Raw genomic sequence first — 27,954 nt, 5'->3', positions numbered from 1 at the left:
TATAAATGACTAAATTCTTTATGCTGTGCTTTTTATTACTGTGACTTATTATTCCATAACTTTTGGAATCAAATCCAAAATGCCATCAGCATGACTAATGTCAAGGAGTTTATTGCTTACATTTTCTTCTAAGAGTTTTATGGTTCTGAGTTTACATTTAAATCTTTAATCCGTTTTTGAGTTAATTTTTACGTATGGTGTAAGACAGTGGTTCAGTTTCACTCTTTTGCATGTGGCTGTCAAGGTTTCCCAAACCACTTATTGAAGACACTGTCATTTCCCCCAATGAATATTCATGGCCCCTTTGTCATAACCAAATTGACTTTATGTGGATGGGTTTATTTATCTCTCTGTCTTGCTCCATTGAACTCTTTGTCTGTTTTTGTACCAGTACCATATTAGTATGACTACTATAGCTTTGCAGTATAGTCTGAAATCAGGCAGCATGACACTTCCAGTTTTCTTCTTTTTTCTCAACATTACTTTGATTTTTCAAGGTCTTTTATCATTTTTATACAGATTTTAATATTGTTATATCTACTTCTGTGAAAAATATCATTGGAATTTTGATAAGGATTGTATTAAATCTGTAGAATGTTTTTGGTAGCATAGATATGTTAACAATATTAATTCTTCAGATCCATTAGCATAGAATACTTTTCTATTTTTTTGTGTCTTCCATTTTTTTCTTCAATGTCTTATAGTTTTCAGAGTCCAGGTGTTTCACCTCCTTGGTTAAATTTATATCTGGATATTTTTTGGATGCAATTGTAAGTGTAATTGTTTTCTTCATTTTTGTTTCTGCTAGTTCATTATTATTGTGTAGAAAAACAACAGGATTTTGTGTATTAATTTTGTATCCTGCAACTTTGTTGAATGCTTTTATTAGTTCTTACAGATTTTGGTGGTTAGTGTTTATAATGTATAATATGTTATCTGCAAATGGAGACACTTTTACTTTTTCTTTTCTGATTTGGTTGACTTGTTAATTCAAGTATAATTAACATACAATGTTATATTATTTTCAAATGTACAACATACTGCTTTTACAATTCTATACATTATGATAAGTGTACTGACCATCTATCACCAAACATTATTACTATCTTATTGACTATATTCCTTATGGTGCTCTTTTCATCTCTGTGATTTATTTTGTAATTGGAAGTTTGTATGTCTTAACGCTCTTTAACTTTTTCTGGTATGAATGATGTTAATTTCTTGTTTGTACCTAAATGTTCTGACTAGGACTTTCAACGCTATGTTGAATAAAAATGATGAGAATGATAATTCTTGTGTCTAATCTTAGGGGGAAAATGTCCAGTTTTAACCATTTAAATATGATGTTAGCTGTGGATTTTGTCTCATATAGGCTTTCTTAGGTTGAAGTACATTCCGTCTATACCCAGTGTATTGAGTTATCATACAGGAATGTTGAATTTTTTCATACATGTTTTCTGCATCTATTAAAATGAGTTTTGTTAACATGGTGTATAACATTGATGTGCAGATGTTGAACCATCCTTGCATCCCTGGAATTTATCCTATTTGTTCATGTTGTATGATTCTTTTAATGTATTGTTGATTTCAGTTTTGCTAGTATTTGGCTAAGGATTTTTTCTATCTATATTCATCAGGGATATTGGCCTCTACTTTGCTTGTGGTATCCTTGAGTGGTTTTAGTATATGGATAAATAAAATGAGTTCAGCAATGTTACTTCCTCTTTTATATTTTTAGAAGAGTTTGAGAAGGATTGGTATTAGTTCTTCTTTAAATATTTGATAAAATTTTGCAGGGAAACCCTCTGATTCTCAACTTTTGTTGGGAGGTTTTTGATTACTTATTCAACTTCCTTACTAGTAATCAGTCTGTTCAGATATTCTATTTCTTTTTTATTCCATCTTGCAATGTTGTATGTTGCTAGGATTTATCAAATTCTTCATTGTAGTCTCTTATGATCCTTTGTATTTCTGTTGTAACAAAATCTGTAATGTATTTTTTTTTCTTTTCTGATTTTATTTATTTGATATTTTTCTTGGTGAGGCTAGGTAAAGGTTTATCAATTTTGTTTATCTTTCCAAAACACGATCTCTTAGTTTCATTGATCTTTTTTTCTATTATCTTCTTAGTGTCTTTTTCATTTATTTTTGCTTTGACCTTTGTTAATTCCTTCATTCTACTAATTTTCAGTTTTGTTTAATCTTTTATTTTTAATTTCTTGAGTTGTAGAGCTAGTTTTATTATTTGAGAATTGTCTCTCTCTTTTTTATGTATTATTAGTATTATTTTTTGAATCAGGTATTTCTCAGTATGATTTTTTTCTTAGAATTGTTTTTTCTTCTACCCATAAGTTTAGGTAAGTTGTATTTACATTTTAATTTCTCAAGTTATATTTTTCAAGTTTATTTATTTTTAGGGGAAGGAGAGGCAGAGAGGTAGAGAGAATATCCTAAGCAGGCTCTATGCCATCAGTTCAGAGCCTGATTCAGGGCTTGATCTCATGACCCATGAGAGCATGACCTGAGCTGAAATCAAGAGTTAGACACAACTAATTTAGCCACGCACATGCCCTGGCAAGTTACATTTTAATTCCTCTTTTGATTTCTTCTTTGACACATTGGTTATTTAGTAGCATGTTTTTAACTTTCCATGTAATATACATTTTCTACGTTTCTTTATGTAATTTATCATTATGTTCAGAAAAGATGCTTGATATTATTTAAATCTCCTTAACTTTTTAATTAAAATTTTTTGTTTATGTTTATTTATTTCTGAGACAGAGAGAGACAGAGCATGAGTGGGGGAGGGACAGAGTGAGAGGGAGACACAGAATCCGAAGCAGGCTACAGGCTCCAAGCTGTCAGCACAGAGCCCAACACGGGGCTTGAACCAACAAACTGTGAGATCATGACCTGAGCCGAAGTCAGTCGCTCAACCGACTGAGCCACCCAGGCGCCCCTCTCCTTATTTTTTTAAGACTGGTTTCATGGCTTAACACATTATTGATCCTGGAGAATTTTTCACCTGCACTTGAGAATAATATATATTTTACCGATTTTATTTGGAATGGTTTGTATATATCTGTTAAGTTTCTTTTGTATAATGTATTGTTTAAAACTGAATTTTCGTTATTGATTTTCTGTCTTATGGTCAAATTTAAATATTTTCTTACTAACAAAAGTAATACAAATTTTTTATAACAACTAAAATAATACAAAATATGTAAAAAGTTACTAAATCCTTATGCTCACTCCTGTACTTCTAAGTTCCTTACGCATATATCCTCTTGAGATAACCAGTGTTACCAGCCTGGTGTTCATTTTTCTTTTGCACCAACACCTTGTACATACAAGTGTATGTAAGCAGAAGCAGATAGAGAGATAAATAATTTGTTTTGACTAAACTAAAATCATACATATGCAGTACTTTACAATTTAATTTTTTACCTGACAATATCCTAATTATCTCTATAAACCAGGAGATATATATCTAATGCTATTGCTTTAAGTTCCATCTTATTTATGAAAATACACACATTATTTAATTCTCCAAGATGCCATACATTCTGGATTTGCCTAACATCAGTTTTTTTAGTTTTTATTTTGGCTTGTGTTCCCACTGCCCATTTCTACCCTTATCCATTTCCACTTATTTTCTTCGGATAACAATCAACAACCTTTTACTATGTATCATTCCTTACTTTTATTAAAGATTCACTTGACCATATCAAACCTTGAAACACACACACACACACACACACACACACACACACACCACACAGGAGAATGGGAAAGGTGCAGAAAGCAGAAGAGAGAGCGATGTTTTGTTAGCAATATATGTTACAGCTCTTCCTCTAACCATTCTAATGGATGCATAATAATTCACTGATACTTTAACTTGCATGTTCCTATTAGTAACCTTGAAAATATTTTGAATGTATTTTGGTCACATTGGTTTGATAATTTGAGAATCATGCCTTTGTATCCTTCGTCCATTTTTCTCATTGGATATTTATAGATTATTGTCAATTCATAAAAGACTTTCTTTATTATAGATATAAGTCTCTGTTGTTCTTCTTTGTTGTAATTTCCCCTACTCTCATATATCTATTGTTTTTATGTTTCTTATTTTATTTTTTAAAATTTACATCCAAATTTGTAAGCATACAGTGTAACTATGATTTCAGGAGTAGGTTCCTTAGTGCCCCTTACCCGTTTTGCTCATCCCCCCTCCCACATCCCCTACTGTAACCCTGTTTGTTCTCCATATTTATGAGTCTCTACTGTTTTGTCCCCCTCCCTGTTTTTATATTATTTTTGTTTCCCTTCTCTTATGTTCATCTATTTTGTCTCTCAAAGCCCTAATATCAGTGAAGTCATATGATTTTTGTCTTTCTCTGACTGACTAATTTCACTTAGTATAATACCCTCCAGTTCTATCCATGTAGTTGCAAATGGCAAGCTTTCATTCTTTTTGGTTGCTGAGTAATAATATATATATATATTAATTATATATTAATTAATTAATATATTAATATGTGTTAATATATATTATTATATATCTTCTTTATCCATTCATCCATCGATAGACATTTGGACTCTTTCCATACTTTGGCTATTGTTGATAGTGCGGCTATAAACATGGAGGTGCATGTGTCCCTTCGAAACAGCACACCTGTATACCGTGGATAAATGCCTAGTAGTGCAATTGCTGGGTCATAGGGTAGTTCTATTTTTAGTTTTTTGAGCAACCTCCATACTGTTTTCCAGAGTGGCTGCACCAGCTTGCATTCCCACCAACAATGCAAAAGAGATCCTCTTTCTCCACATCCTCGCCTACATCTGTTGTTGCCTGAGTTGTTCATGTTAGCCATTCTGACAGGTGTAAGGTGGTCTCTCATTGTGGTTTTGATTTGTATTTCCCTGATGATGAGTGATGTTGAGCATTTTTTCATGCGTCGGTTGGCCATCTGGATGTCTTCTTTGGAGAAGTGTCTATTCATGTCTTTGCCCATTTCTTCACTGGATTCTTTGTTTTTAGGGGGTGGAGTTTGATCAGTTCTTTATAGATTTTGGATACTAACCCTTTATCTGATATGTCACTTGCAAATATCTTCTCCTGTGTTGTTAGTTGCCTTTTAGTTTTGCTGATTATTTCCTTCACTGTGCAGAAGCTTTTTATTTTGATGAGGTCCCAGTAGTTCATTTTTGCTTGTTTCCCTTGCCTCCAGAGACTTGTTGAGTAAGAAGTTGCTGCGGCAAACATCTAAGAGGTTTTTGCCTGCTTTCTCCTCGAGGATTCTGATGACTTTCTATCTTAAATTTAGGGCTCTCATTTATTTTAAGTTTATTTTTGTGTATGGTGTAAGACAGTGGTCCAGGTTCATTTTTCTGTATGTCGCCGTCCAGTTTTCCCAGCACCACTTGCTGAAGAGACTCTCTTTATTCCATTGGATATTCTTCCCTGCTTTGTCAAAGATTAGTTGGCCATACGTTTGTGGGTCTATTTATGGGTTCTCTATTCTGTTCCAATGATCTGAGTGTCTGTTCTTATGCCAGTACCATACTGTCTTGAAGATTACAGCTTTGTAGTAGAGCTTGAAGTCTGGGATTGTGATGCCTCCTGATTTGGTTTTCTTTTTCAAGATTGCTTTGGATATTCGGGGTTTTTTCTGGTTCCATACAAATTTTAGTATTATTTCTTCTAGCTTCAAGAAGAATGCTGGTGCAATTTTGATTAGGATTGCATTGAATATGTAGATTGCTTTGGGTAGTATCGACGTTTTAACAATATTTGTTCTTCCTATCCAGGAGCATGGAATATTTTTCTATTTTGTGTGTGTGTGTGTGTGTGTGTGTGTGTGTATTCTTCAAATTCTTTGTTAAACTTTTTGTAGTTTTCAATGTATAGATTTTTCATCTCTTTGGTTAGATTTATTCCTAGGTACTTTATGGGTTTTGGTGCAACTGTAAATGAGATGGATTCCTTGATTTCTCTTTCTGCCGCTTCATTGTTGGTGTATAGGAATGCAACCGATTTCTGTGTGTTGATTTTATATCCTGCAACTTTGCTGAATTCATGAATCAATTCTAGCAGTTTTTTGGTGGAATCTTCTGGTTTTTCCATATAGAGTATCAGGTCATCTGCGAAGAGTGAAAGTTTGACCCCTTCCTGGCCGATTTGCATGCTTTTTTTATTTCTTTGTGTTGTCTGATTGCAGAGGCTAAGACTTCCAATACTATGTAGAATAACAGTGGCAAGAGTGGACATCCCTGTCTTGTTCGTGACCTTAGGGGGAAAGCTCTCAGTTTTTCCCCATGGAGGATGATATTTGCGTTGGGTTATGTTTTTGTTGTTGTTGTTGTTGGTTTTGCTATGCAAAAATTTATAAACCTTTATATAGCCAAATATATTTTAATTCTTTTCATTTATTCTTGGCTTTCTATATTGGTGAAAATAATCTTCGCCATAACCTAGTTTTCAACAGGGAATTTAAAAATAAAAAGCTAGTCCTGGGGCACCTGAGTGACTCAGTTGGTTGGCAGCTGACTTTGGCTCAGATCATGATCTTGCGGTTCTTGGGTATGAGTTCCGTGTTGGGCTCTGTGCCTGCAGCTTGCAGCCTGGACCCTGTTTCAGATTCTGTGTCACCCTCTGTCTATCCCTACCCCACTTGCCCTCTGTCTCTTGCTCTGTCTCAAAAATAAACATTTTTTTTTAATTTTTAAAAAGCTTGCCCTAAGGAAATAATAAGCGGTCATCTAGTCCCCAACTGTGAACATTGTGATAGCCAAGGTTCTAGTATCTTAAAATGTGTCAGCAAAGATATTCTAACCTTCCTCAAAATACCAAAATAAGTTGAAAATAGAAAGTATCATGAATGTTGCATAATCTAGTTGCTACTTCCTACAGTTTTGGAGTCAGAAAGCTTTGATTTTAATTGCTACACTACCAGTTACTTGCAGAATTCCTTTGCAGAACTTTTTTTAATCATTTGGAATATCATTTTCCTCAAGTGTAAAATGGAACATGAATATTACATTCTTTATAGGAAAGTAAAGCATGTAAATTGCTTAGTAATATATCTAGGGTTGTATTAAACATATTCATAGACCCATATTCCTATCAAGATTTCTAAAATACTGATGTGTGTAAATTTTAATTTGCATTTGGGCAATATGAACATAAGGTAAAAGAAACCAGTTCGGTACAAAATGTTCAAGTCAAAAAATAAATCAATATGTTAATTGTCACCTTCTTATCAGTAGAAACTGTCATTGATAGCTTATTTTATTTTCCAGCAGGTATTTTCATTTACTGAGCACCCAGAAATTAGGTGGTATTATACACAATACTAAGCATTTGATGAAATAGCTTGTATTGTCAATTCCATGGTTAATTAGAGTCAAATGAAGGCAAATCAAATAACCAAAAAAAAAGGAAGGAGGATGAAAAATTATTTCTATTCAAGAAAAGATATTGTTTTTAAACTGGAGTCCACCTTAGAGTACTTACTCTATACGGAATTAGCTATACTTAGTTACTCTATGTGATTTTTTTAATATGAAATTTATTGTAAAATTGGTTTCCATACAACACCCAGTTCTCATCCCAAAAGGTGTCCTCCTCAATACACATCACACACTCTCCCCTCCCTCCTGCCCCCCATCAATCCTCAGTTTGTTCTCAGTTTTTAAGACCCTCTTATGCTTTGGCTCTCTCCCTCTCTAACCTCTTTTTTTTTCTCCCCCCCCCCCCCATAGACTTCTGTTAAGTTTCTCAGGTTCCACATAAGAGTGAAAATATATGATATCTGTCTTTCTATGTATGACTTATTTCACTTAACATAACACTCTCCAGTTCCAACCACGTTGCTACAAAGGGCCATATTTCATTCTTTCTCATTGCCACGTAGTATTCCATTGTGTATATAAACCACAATTTCTTTATTCACTCGTCAGTTGATGGATATTTAGGCTCTTTCCATAATTTAGCTATTGTTGAAAGTGCTGCTATAAACACTAGGGTACAAGTGCCCCTATGCATCAGCACTCCTGTATCCCTTGGGTAAATTTCCAAAAGTGCTATTGCTGGGTTATAGGGTAGGTCTATTTCCAATTTTTTGAGGAACTTACAAACTGTTTTCCATGGTGGCTGCACCAGTTTGCATCCCGACCAACAGTGCAAGAGGGTTCCCGTTTCTCCACATCCTTTCTAGCATCAAATCTAGCAGTCTCCTGATTTGTTCATTTTAGCCACTCTGACTTACCTGATCTAGCGTCGAGAAGAATACTGGCACAATTTTGATTAGGATTGCATTAAATGTGTACATAGCTTTGGGTAGTATTGACATTTTAACAATACTTATTCTTCCAATCCATGAGCATGGAATGTTTTTCCATTTCTTTTATATCTTCTTCAATTTCCTTCATAAGCTTTCTATAGCTTTCAACATACAGATCTTTTACATCTTTGGTTAGGTTTATTCCTAGGCATTTTATGCTTCTTGGTGCAATTGTGAATGGGATCAGTATCTTTATTTGTATTTCTGTTGCTTCATTATTAGTGCATAAGAATGCAACTGATTTCTGTACATTGATTTTGTATCCTGCGACTTTGCTGAATTCATGTATCAGTTCTAGCAGACTTTTGGTGGAGTCTATCAGGTTTTCCATGTATAATATCATGTGATCTGAAAAAAGTGAAAGCTTAACTTTATCTTTGCCAATTTTGATGCCTTTGATTTCCTTTTGTTGTCTGATTGCTGATGCTAGAACTTCCAACACTGTGTGAAACAACGCGGTGAGAGTGGACATCCCTGTCATGTTCCTGATCTCAGGGAGAAAGCTCTCAGTTTTTCCCCATTGAGGATGATATGAGCTGTGGGCTTTTCATAAATGGCTTTTATGATGTTTAAGTATGTTCCTTCGATCCCGACTTTCTCGAGGGTTTTTATTAAGAAAGGGTGCTGGATTTTGTCAAATGCTTTTTCTGCATCGATTGACAGGGTGATATGGTTCTTATCTTTTCTTTTATTAATGTGATGTACCACATTGATTGATTTGTGAATGTTGAACCAGTCCTGCAGCTCAGGAATGAGTCCCACTTGATCATGGTGAATAACTCTTTTTATATGCTGTTGAATTCGATTTGCTAGTATCTTATTGAGAATTTTTGCATCCATTTTCATCAGGGATATTGGCCTGTAGTTCTCTTTTTTTACTGGGTCTCTGTCTGGTTTAGGAATCAAAATAATGCTGGCTTCATAGAATGAGTCTGGAAGTTTTCCTTCATTTTTCTTTTTTTTTTTAATAGCTTGAGAAGGATAGGTATTATTTCTGCTTTAAATGTCTGGTAGAATTCCCCTGGGAAACCATCTGGTCCTGGACTCTTATTTGTTGGGAGATGTTTGATAACTGAATCAATTTATTCACTGGTTATGGGTCTGTTCAAGTTTTCTATTTCTTCCTGTTTGAGTTTTGGGAGTGTGTGGGTGCTTAGGAATTTGTCCTTTTCTTCCAGGTTGTCCAGTTTGTTGGCATATAATTTTTCATAGTATTCCCTGATAATTGATTGTATTTCTGAGGGATTGGTTGTAATACTTCCATTTTCATTCATGATTTTATCTATCTGGGCCCTCTGTCTTTTCTTTTTGAGACGCCTGCCTAGAGGTTTACCAATTTTGTTTATTTTTTCAAAAAAACAACTCTTGGTTTCATTGATATGCTGTAGGTTTTTTTTTTTTTTTTTTTTTTTTTTTTTTAGATTCTATATTGTTTATTTCTTCTCTGATCTTTATTATTTCTCTTCTTCCGCTGGGTTTGGGGTGTCTTTGCTGTTCTGTTTCTATTTCCTTTAGGTGTGCTGTTAGATTTGGTATTTGGGATTTTTCTTGTTTCTTGAGATAAGCCTGGATTGCAATGTATTTTCCTCTCAGCACTTCCTTCGCTGCATCCCAAAGCATTTGGATTGTTGTCTTTTCATTTTCATTTGTTTCCATATGTTTCTTGATTTCTTCTCTAATTGCCTGGTTGACCCATTCATTCTTTAGTAGAGTGTTCTTTAACCTCCATGCTTTGGGAGGTTCTCCAGACTTTTTCCTGTGGTTGATTTCAAACTTCATCACATTGTGGTCTGAAAGTATGCATGGTATGATCTCAATTCTTGTATACTTATGAAGGGCTGTTTTGTGACCCAGTGTGTGATCTATCTTGGAGAATGTTCCATGTGCACTCGAGAAGAAAGTATATTCTGTTGCTTTGGGATGCAGAGTTCTAAATATATCTGTCAAGTCCATCTGATCCAATGTATCATTCAGGGCCCTTGTTTCTTTATTGATCCTGTGTCTAGATGCTCTATCCATTGTTGTAAGTGGAGTATTAAGGTCTCCTCCAATTACCACCTTCTTATCAATAAGGTTGCTTATATTTGTGAGTAATTGTTTTATATATTTTGGGGCTCCCATATTCGGCACACTGACATTTATAATTGTTAGCTCTTCCTGATGGATAGACCCTGTGATTATTATATAATGCCCTTCTTCATCTCTTGTTACAGCCTTTAATTTAAAGTCTAGTTTGTCTGATATAAGTATGGCTACTCCAGCTTTCTTTTGACTTCCAGTAGCATGATAGATAGTTCTCCATCCTGTCACTTTCAATCTGAAGGTGTCCTCAGGTCTAAAATGAGTCTCTTGTAGACAGCAAATAGATGGGTCTTGGTTTTTTATCCATTCTGATACCCTATGTCTTTTGGTTGGAGCATTTAGTCCATTTACATTCTGTGTTATTATAAAAAGATATGGGTTTAGAGTCATTGTGATGTCTGTGGGTTCCATGCTTGTAGTGATGTCTCTGGTACCTTGTCTCACAGGTCCCCCTTAGGATCTCTTGTAGGGCTGGTTTAGTGGTGACGAATGTGATTAGTTTTTGTTTGTTTGTGAAGACTGTATCTCTTCTATTCTAAATGACAGACTTGCTGGATAAAGGATTCTCAGCTGCATATTTTTTCTGTTCATTACATTGAAGATTTCCTGCCATTCCTTTCTGGCCTGACAAGTTTCAGTGGAGAGATCCATCACTAGTCTTATCAGTTTCCCTTTATGTGTTAGAGCATGTTTATCCCTAGCTGCTTTCCGAATTTTCTCTTTATCCTTATATTTTGCCAGTTTCACTATGATATGTCATGCAGAAGATCAATTCAAGATACGTCTGAAGGGAGTTCTCTGTGCCTCTTGGATTTCAATGCCTTTTTCCTTCCCCAGATCAGGGAAGTTCTCAGCTATGATTTCTTCAAGTACACCTTCAGCACCTCTCTCTCCCTCTTCCTCCCCTGGAATCCCAATTATGCATATGTTATTACGTTTAATTGTTACTTAGTTTTCTAATTTTCCCCTCTTACTCCTGTATTTTTTTATCTCTCTTTTTCTCAGCTTCCTCTTTTTCCATAGTTTTATCTTATAATTCACCTATTCTCTCCTCTGCCTCTTCAATCTGAGCTGTGGTCATCTCATTTTTATTTTGCAGCTCATTTATAGCATTTTTAGCTCCTCCTGACTCTTTCTTAGTCCCTTGATCTCTGTAGTAATAGATTCTCTGCTGTCCTTTATGCTTTTTTCAAGCCCAGCGATTAATTTTATGACTATTACTTTAAATTCATTTTCTGTTACATTGCTTAGATCGTTTTGATCAGTTCTTTAGCTGTCTCTACTTCCTGGAGTTTATTTTGAGGAGAATTCTTCCATGTTGTCATTTTGGATAGACCCTGGAGTGGCGTGGAACTGCAGGGCTCTTCCTCTGTGCTGTCTGGAGTAACTTACATTGGTGGTCAGACCTGATGTCTGTCCCCAGCCCACCGCTGGAGCCACAGTCAGACTGGTGTGTACCTTATCTTCCCCTCTCCAGGGGCAGGACTCAATGTGGAGTAGTGTGGCCCCTGTCTGGACTACTTGCACACTGCCAGGCTTGTGGTGCTGCTTCGATGGGATCTGGCATATTAGCTGGGGTGGATCAGCAGGGTGCCAGGGGCAGTAGGGGCAGACTCAGCTTGCTTTGCCTTAGGTGTCCGCTTCGGGAGGAGCCCTGCAGCACCGGGAGGGAGGCCAACCCTTCGGAGGGATGGATCCACAGAAGCACAGCATTGGGTGTTTGCCCGGTGCAAGCAAGTTCCCTGATGGGAACTGGTTCCCTTTGGGATTTTGGCTGGGGGATGGGCAAGGGAGATGGTGCTGGCCAGCGCCTTTGTTCCCCGCCAAGCTGAGCTCTGTCTTCTGGGGCTCAACAACTCTCCCTCCCATTTTCCTCTAGCCCTCCCACTCTCCAAGCAGAGGTGTTGACTTATAACATTCCAGATGTTAAGTTCTGCTGGCTGTGAGAACACACTCCATCCAGCCCCTCCGCTTTTGCAAGCCAGACTCGGGGGCTCTGCCTTGCCGGGAAGGCTGGCTGCCCCTCCACCTCCCCGGCTCCCTCCTGCCAGTCCATGTAACATTCACTGCCTCTCACCCCATTCTACCCTCTTCCGTGGGCCTCTCATTTACGCTTTGCTCTGGAGAGTCCATTTTGCTAGACTTCTGGCGGGTTTTCTGGGTTATTTAGGCAGATGTGGTTGGAATCTAAGTGATCAGTAGGACGCGGTGAACCCAGCATCCTCCTACGCCACCATCTTCCTCCAAAATCTTTCTACTCTGTGTGATTTTTTTGTGAATTCACAAATTGAATAAAGACACAGGAACTATAGAACTGTGCAGACTCTTTAAATTTGTACTTTTTACCCTAAAACACATATCGTTTTATGACAAAATAAAACCAGTAAATCCTCTTCCTATTCTGGGCCTATTTCTTTGTCTCCAAAATGAAGAATTAAGTTAAATGAGCTATAAATTGAAACCGGAGTGAACAGTACAGTGACAGTGTTTGGTGTTTTAATGGAGTCTGAAAGATGTAAGCCATGTGCCTGCACATAACTGGGATGGATCAGTAATGGAATACGCCTAATGATGTAACATAGGTGGCTGAACTACTAGATCACATGAAATAGTGACATGAAATGAAAATTATCTAATGAAATTTTTCTAAGGAAAAGGAAAAGGTATGGGAATTCTTTGATACTACACTGATTTCCAGAGTGTAAAAAAATAATAATTTAAGAATTGTATTTAAAATATATACTTATGACATAAGGACTCATTTTTCTAACACTGTCATTACTTGGTTTGGTCTGTTTTCAAAAGACACAATTGCTTTAATTTGAAGCATTATCATTGTATTTGATGATAAGATATTCAAGTACCAGTAAAATTAGTTGTATAGGCAAACCGAAGGTCATAGGTACATATAAATGTGATTCTGTATTTATTTTGTTTGTTGGCTACTTCCATATCTCTAAATAATATATTTTATGGTTACTTTTCAATTTTATACATTTTCTCAAAATGGTCTTCCACAATGGGTGAAGATTTTGTTCATATACACCATCTCCTCTCCTCTTTTCCTAATATGGTTCTATCTTTATTTTTAGTTCCTTCATTAATTGTCTTTGTAACTTTAAATATTTTATTTGAAAAATTTTTGTACTCATTCCTCTTCAGTTCTTTCCTGTCCCTTTTCTTTAGCCCTTCTCTTATTTTATATTTTTATTGAAATATGATTGAAATACAACATATATTAGTTACAAATGTACCTCATAGTGATTTGATAATTTTATACATTAATACATGATTACCACCAGAAGTCTAGTTTCCATTTGTCACCATATAGACTTATTACAATATTATTGACTATATTCCCTATGATGGACGTGACATCCCCATGACTTAATCATTTTATTTTATTTTTTAAAGTTTATTTATTTTGAGAGAGAAAAGTGGGGGAAAGAAAGAGGGAGAGGGAGAATCCCAAGCAGGCTCTGTGCACAGCACAGACATGGGGCTCAAACCCACAAACTGTGAGATCATGTCCTGAGCCAAAATCTAGAGTCAGACGCTTAACTGAGCCACCCAGGTGCCCCTGACTTAATCATTTAAACTGGAAGTTTGCATGCCCCCTTTTCCTATTTCACCCATTCCTCCATCCCCTCCCTTCTGACAACTATCAGTTTGCTGTCTGTACCTATGAGCCTACTTCTGTCTTGCTTTATTGACTTATTTTTAGATTCCACATATAAGTAAAAATCATGTCATTTGCCTTTCTCTGACTTATTTCACTTAGCATAATATCCTCTACGTGATTGCATGTTGTTGGATTTGGCAGGATTTCATTCTATTGTATGGCTGAATAATATTCCAATGTGTTTGTGATACATTCTGTATCCATTTATTATTAATGGATACTTAGTTTGCTTCCATATCTTGATTATTGTATACAAAGCTATAATAAACAAAGGAATACATCCATCTTTTAGAATTAGTGTTTTTACATTCCTTGGATAAATAATGAGAAGTGGAATTGCTGGATCACATGGTAATTGAATCTTTTTTTTTTTTTTTTTGAGGAATCTCCATACTGTTTTTCATAGTGGCTGCATCAATTTATATTTTGACCAACAGTGCACAAAGATTCCCATTCCTCCACATCCTCCCCAACACTTGTTATTTCTTGCTTTTTGTTTGTTTGATAATTACCATTCTGGCAGGCATGAGTTGGTGTGTCCTTAAAGTTTTTATTTGCATTTCCCTGATGATTAGTGATATTGAGCATGTTTTGATCTTCCTGTTGGCCATCTCCCTGTTGTTGCCTGTTGACTTCTTTGGAAGAGTGTCTATTTAGGTTGCATGCCAATTTTTAATTAGCCTTTTTTTCTTTTACTATTGAGCTGTACAAGGTCATTATATCTTTTGGCTATCAACCCCAGGTGTCTTCTCCTGTTTAGTAGATTGTCTATTTATTTTGTTGTTGGTTTCCTTCACTGTGCAAAAGATTTTAGTTTGCTCTAGTTTCATTTATTCATTTTTGCTTTAGTTGTCCTTGTCTGAGGAAATACATCCAGTAAAATATTGGTAAGATCAATGCAAAAAAAACTTACTGTTTGTATTTTCATCCAGGAATTTTTTGGTTTCAGGCCTTACATTTAAGTATTTAATTCACTTCGAGTATATTTTTGTATTCACTGTAAGAAGGTGGTTTAGTTTTGCACACAATTTATTAAAAACTCTGGTTTCTTTCCCCCCACTATATGTTCTTGCCTCCTCTGTTGTAGATAAATTGATCACAGAAAATGAGTTTATTTTTTGAGTATCTATTCTGTTCCATTAACTTACGTGCCTCTTTTGGTTCCAATACCATATACTTTTGATTATTATAGTTTTGTAGTGTAGTTCAGAATCATGTAGCATCTAATATTTCCATATTTATTCTTTTTTAAGATTTCTTTGTCTATTAAGTATCCATTGTAGTTTCCTTCAAATATCAGGATTATTTACTGTAATTCTGTAAAAATGTCATTAGTATTTTATAGGGATTGTATTGGATCTTTAGATTGCTTTGGGTGGTATAGATATTTTAATGATATTAACTCTTTGGGTAGTATAGATATCTTAAAGATATTAATTCTTCCTGTCCATGAGTACAAAATATATTTTCACTTATTTGTGTTGTCTTTAATCACTTTTACAATGTCATCATTTTCTGAATATAAGAGTTTCACCTCCTTGGTTAAATCTATTCCTGAGTATTTTATTATTTTGATGTTATTGTAAAAGGGATTGTTTTCTTAATTTTTCTTTCTGATAGTTCATTTTAGTGTATAGATATATAATACATCTCTGTATATTAATTCTGTATCCTATAATGTTACTGAATTCATTTTCATGTCATCTTCAAATAGTGACAATTTTACTTCTTCTTTTTCAATTTGGATACCTTTTACTTATTTTCCTTTCCTAATCGCTGCAACTAGGACTTTAATACTATGTTGAATAAAAGTGCTCAGAGCAGGCCTCCTTTTCTTGTTTCTGATTTAGAGGAAAAGCTTTCAGCTTTTCACTGCTGAGTATCTTAGCTGTGGGTTTATTATATATGGCTTTTATATGTTGAAGTACATTCCTTCTACAAACACTTTGTTGTGAATTTTTATGATAAATTGACGTTGAATTTTGTCAAATGCTTTTTCTGCATCTATAGAAATTATCATACTTTTTTTCTTTTTTGATGAAATTTTTAGTGAATTTTCCATCACAATGGTGTGTCTTTTATTGTATCCTAGAATTCTAGGAATTGGGGATGTGGTAATGGTGAGTTTGGGAATCTAGGCTCCCAAAAGTACCTTCTGCTCTACCCTTAATTCTGCAATGGCTTCCAGGCAAATCAACCCTCCACTGGAACCACCCATTCGATGACCAAATTAATATCATTGGCAGTGAATTCCAGACACTCTTCCTTGGTCATGCTTTCCAATAGCCATAGGTATATGAGCTCCCAGAACCCCCAGTGGCCAAGGACTGCCTTACGATCATACCTACAATGGGCACTGAGTACAACAGCCCTCCTTCTTGGGGTTACCAGCCTGCAATGATGATTCCTGCCATCAGGTCTTCTAGATACCATTAACACATCTCCTAAAAGAGGCTGGTTGCTGTGTGTACCATAGGAGGCTCATTCAGCTCGGTGCTGTGGAAATCAAACTGATAACTGACAGCATCAGCTACTGCCTGCATATAAGCTGCTGAGCCTTAGTGGCAGCAAAAAATAGTCATGAATAGGGGTCAGCCTATCAGTCACTCAACTGGCGATATAGGACCCAGTGGTTGTTATGGAGTGGGCTCCCAAAATCACGACCCCATCAAATTGCTCAGCCATTAAAGTGGTCCCTGTGGAGATTTCCTGGGTTTCCCGGTTGGGGATAATGGCCTCTGGACCACAGATCAACGTTGCTTGCTCCTCCAGAGGCTACTATAGTGGCTTCCAACTTCCTTCTCCAGTACTGTCACTAATCATGTACTTTTTAATCCTTCATTTTTTAATGTGGAATATCATGTTGATTGATTTTCATATGTTCAACCATCATTGAATCCCCGAAATGAATCTCACTTGACCATGTATTATTCTTTTAATATATTGTTTAATTCAATTTGCTAATAGGTTTTTGAGAATTTTAAAATCTAAGTTCTTTAGAAATATTGGCCCGATTGTTTGTGTCTTGCTTTCTTTTGTTTTGCAGATATGAAACAGCCTTGCAACCCAGGTATAAATCCCCACTTGGTCGTGGTGAATAATTTGTTTACTGTATTGTTGGAGCCAGTTGGCTAATATCCTGTTGAGGATTTTTGCATCTATGTTCATCAGGGAAATTAGTCTATGGTTCTCCTTTTTAGTGGGGTCTCTGTCTGGATTTGGAACCAAGGTAATGCTGGCTTCATAGAAAGAGTATGGAAGTTTTCCTTCCATTTCTATTTTTTGGAACACTTTCAAGAGAAAAATGTTAACTCTTCCTTAAATGTTTGGTAGAATTGCCCTGCAAAGCTTCCTGGCCCTGGACTCTTGTATTTTGGGAGATTTTTGATTACTAATTCGATTTCCTTACTGGTTATACGTCTGTTCAAATTTTCTATTTCTTCCTGTTTCAGTTTTGGTAGTGTATATGTTTCTAGGAATTTGTCTATTTCTTTCAGATTGACCGTTTCATTGTCATATAACTGCTCATAATATTCTTTTATTATTGTTTGTATCTCTGCTGTGTTGGTTGTGATCTCTCCTCTTTCATTCTTAATTTTATTTATTTGGGTCCTTTCTTTTTTCTTTTTGATCAAAGTGGTGAGTGGTCTATCAATTTTGTTAATCCTTTGAAAGAACCAGCTTCTGGTTTCATTAATCTGTTCTACTGTTTTCTTTTAGTTTCAATAGCATTAATTTCTGCTCTAACCTTTATTATTTCCTGTCTTCTTCTGGATTTTGGTTTTATTTGCTGCTTTTTCCAGCTTCTTAAGACATAAGGTTAGGTTGTGTATCTGAGATCTTTCTTCCTTCTTTAGGAAGGCCTGGATTGCTATATTCATTCCTCTTATATGGCCTTTGCTGCGTCCCAGAGGTTTTGGATTGTGTTATCATTTTCATTGACTTCCATATACTTTTTAATTTCCTCTTTAACTGCTTGGTTAGCCCATTCATTCTTTAGTAGGATGTTCTTCAAGTATTTGTTACCTTTCCAAATTTTGTCTTGTGGTTGATTTCGAGTTTCATAGTGTTGTGGTCTAAAAATATGCACAGTATGATCTCGACCTTTTTGTACTTACTTAGGGTTGATTTGTGTCCCAGTATATGGTCTATTCTGGAGAGCATTCCATGTACACTGGAGAAGAAACTGTATTCTGCTGCTTTAGAATGAAATTTTCTGAATGTATCTGTCAAATCCATCTGGTCTAGTGTATCATTCAAAGACATTGTTTCTTGTTGATTTTTTGATTAGATGATCTGTCCATTGTTGTGAGTGGGGTGTTGAAGTCTCCTACTATTGTGGTATTACTATTGATGAGTTTCTTTATGTTTGAGATTAATTGATTTATATATTTGGGTGCTATCACATTTGGAGCATAAATGTTTACCATTGTTAGGTCTTCTTGGTGGATAGACCCCTTAATGATGATATAATGCCCTTCTGCATCTCTTGATATAGTCTTTATTTTAAAGTCTAGATTGTCTGAGATAAGTATGGCTACTCTGGCTTTCTTTTGTTGACCATTACATCATAGATGGTTCTCCATCCCCTTACTTTCAATCTGAAGGTGTCTTTAGGTCTAAAGTGTGTCTCTTGTAAACAGCATATAGATGGATCTTGTTTTCCTATCCATTCTGTTACCCTATGTCTTTTGATTGGAGCATTGAGCCCAATGACGTTTAGAGTACTGAAAGATATCAATTTATTGCCATTATGATGCTTGCAGAGTTGGAGTTTCTGGTGGTGTTCTCTGGTCCTCTCTAATCTTTGTTGCTTTTGGTATATATAATATGTTATATTATAATATATTAATATATATTATTTTATATAATTATATTATATATAATATATATTATATTATTATATATAATATAATAGCATATAATATATAATATTATAATTATAATATAATTATATTAATATATTATATAAATATAATTAATATATAATTATATATTTGTTATATAATATATTATATATATTATATATAATATATATGTGTATATATAATATATATATTATATATATATATATGTATACATCTTTTCTTCCCTCAAAAATTCCCCTTTAAAATTTCTTGCAGGGCTGGTTTAGTGGTCACAAATTCCTTTAATTTTTGTTTCTCTGGGAAACTTTTTATCTCTCCTTCTATTTTGAATGACAGCTTTGCTGGATAAAGAATTCTTGGCTGCATATTTTCCTGATTCAGCACATTGAATATACCCTGCCACTCCTTTCTGGCCTTCCAAGTTTCTGTGGAAATTTCTGCTGCAAACCTGATCTGTCTTCCCTTGTAAGTTAGGGACTTTTTTTCCCTTGATGCTTTCATGATTCTCTCCTTGCCTGAGTATTTTGAGAATTTGTGTATTATATGCTCGCATAACCCTTCTACCCTGATTTTTCTCTCTTCGTCTTCTGGGACCCCTTTGATTCTGATGTTGTTCCTTTTTAATGAGTCACTGATTTCTCTAAGTCTTAAATCGTGCATTTTTGCCTTAATCTCCCTCTTTTTTCTGCTTCATTATTCTCGGTAAGTTTGTCCTCTATATCACTAATTCTCTGTTCTAGCTACCCAGTCTCTAGTATTGGAACTGTGTTCTCCCTGATCAGTAATCATGCACCCGTCCTCTGTCTTCAGCTTTCATCCACTCTCCACTTCTTCACTATGAACAAGCCCCAGGCAATACCTCTCCCAAGTTTTGTCTCAGATGCATTTTTCCCCCAGCCCCTGACTTCTGAAGGACTGCTGCTTTTAGCCATTCCGCCCCTCTGCAAGAGGGTCTCATCGAGCAATGGCCAAATGAGCAAAGGCCAAATGTTGACTGCACCCAGGATTGCTTGCTAGACCCTGCTGCTTCTGGTGCCCCATTACTGAGGCCAGGTGCCAGCCCACCCCAGAAAAAGTTATCGAGATAGTGTAGCAGGAGCTACAGGGATTATGGAAAATCACAACACACATCTGGCACCAGGCTTCACCCTTAATGACCTTATTCCAGCACCAGCAAATGTAGCCATTTTGGGGGGTCTGCTGGGTCTAGGTGGCTTCAACAGTCTCTACCAAATGTCCTTCCAGCAGTGGAACCGCTCTTCCCTGTGTGGCCTGAGATCCCCCCAGACCCCAGTCTGTTCCTGGGGTTTCACCCTTCCCACCAGAGCACAGTCAGTTATTGAGCTGCAGAGTTGCAGACTTTGTGCTCCCCTTGTTTACAGTCTTAATGGAATTTAAACCCTCTCCTTTATCCTTTCTCCCTTTTTATTTTAGACCCTGTGGCTGTTTCCAATTTTCCACTTTCTCTCCAGCTGTTTTTGGGGAGGGGTGCTTTTCCTGTATTCTCCCCACCCCAAGTCTCCATCCTCTCTCTGCCTGCAAAAGCGACTCCCTGCCTGCCGCCAGCCTCTCTCTCCCCAAGTTCACCTCTCCGTGCCACATACCTGCTGAATTCTGTGTTTCAGGTTGTGCAGATTGTTGGGTTAAACCTCCAATCAGTTTTTTAGGTGTGTTGGATGGTTTAGTGTTGGTCTGGCTGTATTCCATGGATGCGAGACACACAAAAACCTTTCATGCTGTTCCGCCATCTTGGCTCCTCCTCCTCTTTAGTATTATGTTTAGATCCTTTTCTCATTGTCTTTCTTGTATTCACTATAAGATTTTTCCATTGTTGCTGTTTGTGGTACTGTGAGGTTCGTATAAAATAAAATACCTTAGGTATATTGTAGTCTTTTTAAAATTTATTTATTTAAATATAAGTTAGTTAACATACAGTGTAGTATTGGTTTCAGGAGTAGAAACCAGTGATTCATCACTTACATATAGCACCTAGTCTTCATCCCAACAAATGCCCTCCTTAATGCCCATCACCCATTTGGCCCATCCCCTCATCCACCTCCCCTCGAGCAATCCTCACTTTGTTCTATTTGTTATACTCCACTTTAAGTTGATATTAATTTTGTACTCATTCCAAATCTTTACTCATATCACCCAAAAATATTTTGAAAATACACTTTATATAATTTTATTTTATATATCCCTTAATTATTGTATTTTTAATTTTACTACTTTTATTTTACCCATCATACTTAACTTTACATGTGGTTGAACATTTATTTATTTATCCTTTACAGTGAGGTTTTTGCTTTTCTGTGTTTTCTTATTACTCACTAATGCCTGTCCATTTTAGCTCAGGGAAGTGTCTTTAACATCTCTTTTAAAGCTGATTTAGTGGTGATAATTTCCTTTAGTTCTTGCTTATCTGGAAAACAACTTGTAAGTCTTAATTTTGAATAATAAACTTGCTAGGCAGAGGATTCTTGGTTTGCAGTTTTCCTCTTTCAGCACTTCAGAATATGTCATGCTACTCCTTTCTGGCCTATAATGTTTCAGCTGAAAAATCTGCCGATAGCTTTCTGAGGTTTCCCTTGTATGTAGTAAGTTGCTTTACTCTTGGTGCTTTTAAAATTCTTTTTGTCCTTAACTTTTACCATTTTAAAATGTGTCCCCATGTGTTTCTCTTTGGTTTCATATTATTTGGAACTTTTGGGGCTTTGTGAACCTGTATGTATGTTTTCCTTTCCCAGATTAGAGACATCTTAGCACTTATTTCTTGAGATATTTTCATTTTCTGTGTCCCTTTCTCTTTCTCTTTTCCCATTCTGCTTGATGTTATCCAGATGTTGTCTTTTTTTTTCTCCCCTTTTGGTGCTCTGGGTGTTTGCCATTACTCTATATTCCAGCCCACAAATTCATACTTCTATTTTGTTCATTGCGCTGTTGAACCTCTCTAATGTATTTTTCAGTACAATTATAATTTGTTTGGCACTTTCTTATATTTTCTATTACATTGGTGAAGTTCTCACTATGTTCATACATTCTTCTCCGAAGATCAATGAGCATCTTTATGACCATTACTTTGAATGCTTTATCAGTTAGATTGTTTATTTCCATTTCATTAAGTTTAATATGGGAATTTGCCTTATTCTTTGATTTGGAACATTTTCCTGTTTCCTCATTTTGCCTATCTGTGTTTGTATTGTATTAAGCAAAATGGCCACCTCCCCCACTCTTGAAGGAGAAGTCTTGTGTAGAAGCTGAAATGTGTGGTCCAGAAATTCAATCTTCCTTGGCTACCAGAGCCAGGTACTCTATAGTTGTACTTCTTATGGGTTGCACATACTCATGGGTTGTGATAAGGCTACAACTGCTGTACAGAGGTGGTGAAGCATGAGGCCTTTTCTTGAACTGTTTGTAACTCAACCCCTGCACAAGGAGAGTATAATTTTAGCCACTTGCTCATCTCATTGTTTCCTGGTCTCTGTGTGGGGTAGGCAAGGGATTTGGGTACTCATTTGTTCAGTTTGTGGCTAGTATGTTGCACAGGGAATGTGAATCTAAGGGCATTTTCCTAAACTGTGGCTCAAGTCTCTGAATGGTTTGGGTGAGGCTCAAGGAACTAACTAACCCAGTTGTGGCATTTCCACTACATAGGGATGGCAGGATGTGAGGCTCTTTCTCAACTTAGCTTTGGCTTGGTTGCTGTGTGGGTAGTGCAGGGCCTAGGGTGCTTACCCACCCTTGTTGTGCCTTGGTCTCTGCATGGGTTGGGGTGCTTGAGCACTCACTTGGCCCTATTGTGGCTTGGGTGTCCTGCACGTTGATTGGGGCATGGGATACTCATACATTCTGATTACAGTGAAGGATAGGAAGCACAGCCCACTGATGTTAACAGGCTAGAGGAAGAGAATCAAAAATGGGTATCATTGCCATTATCAGCAGCAAGTCAAGATGATATTGCAAAAATGACACTCTCCAGTGCTTCTGCCCCTTGATAACGTACTTGCAGGTTTCTACCTGTCTGGAAGCTGCTTAAAATTAGTAAATGGGTCTTTGTCATTCATGGTCTAGGCACTTTTCAATTTGTTGCTTTGGTGCTGAATATCAGGACAAATGGGTTTTCACACAAGAAAAATTTTGTGATTTGCAACGATATGGCTGGAGCTGGGCAATATTATGCAAGCAAAATAAGCAAAATAAGCAAAATAAGTCAGAATATAAATAATACATAAATATATAAATATATATATAAATATATAAATATATACCAAAGACATTTTGATTTTTCTTTTTCTTTTACAATCCTTGTTAGATCTGGTTTACTCAAAAAATATCTAAAATATGACCACCTTTCATCAACTACACTGCTACCTCCCTGGTCCCAGCCACTGTTAACTCTCTTCTGTAGAAAACATACATCACATCATGTTAAAACACATCACATCTGCTTAAAACTTTCAATCAAGGGATATGTAGCATCTTTTGGGAGTGATTGAAATGTTTGGGGTGATTGTGGCAGTAGTTTGACAAATATGAATATGTATATATATATATATATACACACATATATATAATATGTATATTATATATAATGTAATATATAATATATAATGTATTATATACATAAAGTATAATATAATATATAATGTAATTGCTGTGAGGGCAAAGCTCTTTGTTTTGTTTGCTAATATATCCCAAATTCCCAAGAAAGTGGCTAGCACTTGATATTTATTGAACAAGAAAATTAGTGTGACGTTTATTTAAAAAATTGGAAAAAATGAATAAAATAATTGCTGGGCAGTTTTAAAAATCCAGATGATACTAGATAGTATAATTTTTAGTGTGCCCAGTTCATAAATACATTCATTGATTCATTGATTCATCCATTCATTCATTAAAAAAGGGTAAAAAAAAAGCTGTCAAATAACTATTAAGGTTATATTTGACCTGGATCATGAAAGATAAGAAATATTTTGAAAGGCAAAGACAGTGGGGAAATTTGTATCCAAGTACACTCAACTAGTTAATAGGAGAACCAGGCTATAAAATTTTATTATTAGATACAAGATAAGAGTATGATATTGAAAGGTGATATTAACTGAAGTAAAACATAGAATTTCCAGGAAGAATCCAAAGTGAGTGGTGGTAGAGACACAGGGTTGGCAACTCACATAGTAAACATAATTAAACCTAAGGGGCATAAAAGCTGCAATAGATTATTGTGATGCCTCTACACAGGTTTTCTTTTTAATATTAAACTATAAATTAAATGGAAAGAAGGTGAACAAAGGCCTATGATTTTTAATGGTGTAGTTTCAAAAGATTTTTTTTCCTTTATTGCATAACTGTGTTGATATGCTGTTATTTTGCTGTGCTTCAAACATGCAACTAGTCTACCTATTTCCCCTCAGTCACCATTAGTTTTGATTTCTTCTTGTTGACATTTGGCTGTCAATAACAAACTTTAATCCCAAGATCTCCCTTCTTTAGACAATGTTTCATCTTATGGAAAGTCCCAGAAACTCAAAACTCTTTCTCATATGGAAAAAATTCTGCCACTTATTATTCCCTGAATTGTCAAAATAATTTCATACTATCTTAGCTCAGGCTGCTATGACAAATACCATAGAGTGGGTGACTTAACACTTATTTCTCAAAATTTGATAGTCTAGAAGTCCACGACTAGGGTATAAGCATGGCTGAGTTCTGGTAAAAGACCTATTCTTGGCTTATAGACACCACTTTCTTGATATATTCTTGCATGGCATAGAAAGAGATCTGGTCTATTCATTCTCTTATAAGGGGACCAATCCCATCATGAGGACTCCACCCTTAGGACCTCATCTAAACCTAATTACCCCCTAAAATTCTCTACCTTCAAATACCATCATATTGGGCATTAAGGTTTCAGAATATGAATTTTAGGGACACACAAACATTCAGTCCATAGTAGTCACCCTTAAAGTATTAACTATGGTTTAACAGAAGCATTTAAATCTCTTAAAGCCAAAATATAAATGAATGAATGTCAAATATTTGGACTTGTAATGTGAAATGCTTTAGAAAGTGGCATTTCCAGTAATTCTCGTAAACCACAATATGTAGATGAAAGTTATTCCATCTGTATTTTAGGCTACACACAGTCAACACTTCATCCTAATTATTTGAGAAGTATCATCATGTAGAAAAAAATACTGAACTATAAATCAAGAGTGTGAGTAATAAGACACATTTCTTATAGTAAAATAAAGGTACCTATAATAAATGAACAAGAAATAGAAACATAATTTATACAGGAGGAAATAAATAAATATAAGAAATAAAATTATTAAAAAATATTGACTATGGGGTGCCTGGGTGGCTCATTCAGTTAAGCCTCTGACTTCAACTCAAGTCATGATCTCATGGTTCGTGAGTTCAGGCCCCATGTCAGGCTCTATGCTGGCAGCTCAGAGCCTGGAGCCTGCTTTGGATTCTGTATCTCCCTCTCTCTCTGCCCCTCCTCCACTCGTGCTCTGTCTCTCTCTCTCTCAAAAATAAATAATAATAAAATATTTAAAAATTTAAAAAAATATATTGACCATGGTTAGTAATGAAAACAATCCTATGAGATCATTTCTCATATAATAATGAAGTAAAAATATAATAATCCATACCTAAATTATATAAATATAACATAAATTTTATATGTATTATGTGTTTAAGATATCTTACATATATATCTCACATAGAGTTCTTGAGGCTTTAAGGATGGTGGTACATTTATTCACGGCTGACGCAAAAGAACAGTGTAAACTGGTCTAACCTTCCTCTAGAATTATATGGAACTATGAAGGAAGAGTCATAAATGTGGTAATACTATTTGATTCAGTAATCCCATTACTTGAAATGTATTGTAATAAAAATATCAGCAGATGGATAAACAAACACTAGGAATAAAGACAATGATTACAATACAGTCTATAAAGGAAAAACTTTGGAATTAAACTAAAGGTATCAAACTAGAAGAATGGTTTAGTAAAATATATATAATCATATGCATTCATTGAAATAATTATAAAACCTTGATAATTAAAGGAAAAAGTTCATACTATACTTTTAAGAGATAAAAACAGGAAAAAATACTATGGGATCACAACTAAGCAAAAATCTGCATGTTTCTGAACAAAGATAGTAATATGCAAATATGAATATATTTATATTAGTAGGGTGGAATTTGAAGTGACTTTCCATTATTGTTAACTACTTTTTGTGTTTTTATATTATATTATCAATTTCAAAAGTTCTGGTCTATTAAAATAGTTGTGAGATCTTAGATACATAATGTACTTTGATAGAACTTGGTTCCTACACAAATCCTTATTGTTGGATGAGTATTCAGTACTTCTCACCTTTTGGTGAACATTAGGAGCACCCAGGGATGTTGAACATGCAAATTTCTGACTCCATCTCAGACTTCGACTTGATAAGTCTGGGGTGGAGTCCAGGGACCTGTATTTTTAATAAAAAATAATAAAAATGATATCCAAGTTCCTTTCACTTGTGACATTATGTGTTTTGGTGTGGTCTCTAAAAAACCTGGAACTCTCCATAATTAATAGATAAATAATATTTTACTTTTTATTTTCTTTTTTTCCTTTTTTTACTTTATTCCTCAGCCTGAAGCAAAGTGGATTCATAAGCTGCTTTAAAGAAAAAGAAAAAGAAAAAGAAAATAAAAGAACAACTGAGCACTTGGTTTCACAGAATGGCCTTACCACAGTAAACACTGGCTACTCCCAAATGATCATTTCTACTTGTGTGGAACTGTAATAAATAAAAACAAGTCTTCCATGAATCCCAGTGTTGCATCCACACGACTCCTGAAACAGAATGCTACGGGCACCAGTGACAGTCACAACAAAGTTTATTGCAATGAGAGGCAAGGCCGACAGATCGGGACCAACACTCTTGATCAGAGTGTGGCCTTGAACAGCCGGGGTACAGAGTTTTTATAGCCTACCACATCGTCTTATCACCACCTGGGAACAGAACAAAGAAATAGTTCCCAGATCGGGGTGGAAACAGTTCAGACATGCCCTTGCCCCAATTCAATCAAACACTAATCCAGTTGATTTTCCTTGAACTTGTTCCCTTGACTGATAGGACAAGGCTGTTAGCTCTTAACCTACAGTATCCAAACAAAGCTGTTATTTCTCAAGGCTACAGGTTAGCCCTACACTACAATTTAACACTTACACCAGGAGCTGATTTTTTTGTGTATAATTTATAGAGGTAATTTTAGTGGTACATGCTTTATTAAATGCTTGAACTATTCAAGCCAAAATGCTGTAGCATTTTACCCCATGTTCTGAAACTTTAATTGGAAACCATTTCTAAATTTAGGTTAAAACTTTACAATCTCCCTTTGAATACATTTATCATGTTTTGTTTTATCTACCTTTTCTTAGCATTAAGAAAAAGTAAACAGATAATGGAAGGAAAGAATCATATCTTTTACACCCTTAAAAGAAATAAACAGATATATGTAGAGAGTAACCCCCACTTCCTACATACATATAGACCTCTAAATGTAATCATTTACCTTTAGACACTTTTTCTTTAGTTTATTACTTTATTTAATGATAATCTGCAAGTTACCCTGAAAGAATAACACATATTTGTCAATTATTTTACATATTTCCATGAATATGCTTGTAATGTTTATTCTTGAAAGCTGTAAAGTGGTGTGGAAAGAACGACAGTCTAATCCGAAGTAGGATTAGATTAGATTAGATTAGATTAGATTAGATAATCGTCTTGGTCTGTCTTGGCTGCTATAACCAAAATACCATGAATTGGGTAGCTCATAAACAAATTTATTTCTCACAATTCTAGAGGTTGGGTAGTCCAAGATCAAGGAACCAGAAAATTCAGGGTCTTGTGAGAGCCTACCTTCTGGTTCATAGACCTCCCTTATCACTGTGTCCTCACATAG

The 27,954-nt window shown here is 35.5% G+C and overlaps 1 protein-coding gene and 1 pseudogene across 1 annotated transcript in view; one reads left to right on the top strand and one right to left on the bottom strand.

Annotated features, from left to right (window-relative positions):
- The window catches only part of CYLC1 (cylicin 1), an 83,138-nt gene extending 56,324 nt beyond the window's left edge, over window positions 1-26,814 (top strand). The window contains exon 5 of the mRNA XM_019429497.2: window positions 26,636-26,814. Coding sequence (XP_019285042.2) covers window positions 26,636-26,668 — 33 coding nt within the window. The 3' untranslated portion in view covers window positions 26,669-26,814. The remainder of the gene's footprint in view (window positions 1-26,635) is intronic.
- On the bottom strand, window positions 15,578-22,052 carry LOC109255053 (proteasome subunit beta type-6-like; annotated as a pseudogene).
- Window positions 26,815-27,954: the final 1,140 nt, after the last annotated feature.

The sequence above is a fragment of the Panthera pardus genome, unplaced genomic scaffold, assembly GCF_024362965.1.
Source record: "Panthera pardus isolate Hobbes unplaced genomic scaffold, ASM2436296v1 HiC_scaffold_27, whole genome shotgun sequence".
NCBI lineage: Eukaryota > Metazoa > Chordata > Mammalia > Carnivora > Felidae > Panthera > Panthera pardus.
This window is presented reverse-complemented; position numbering and strand designations above follow the sequence as displayed.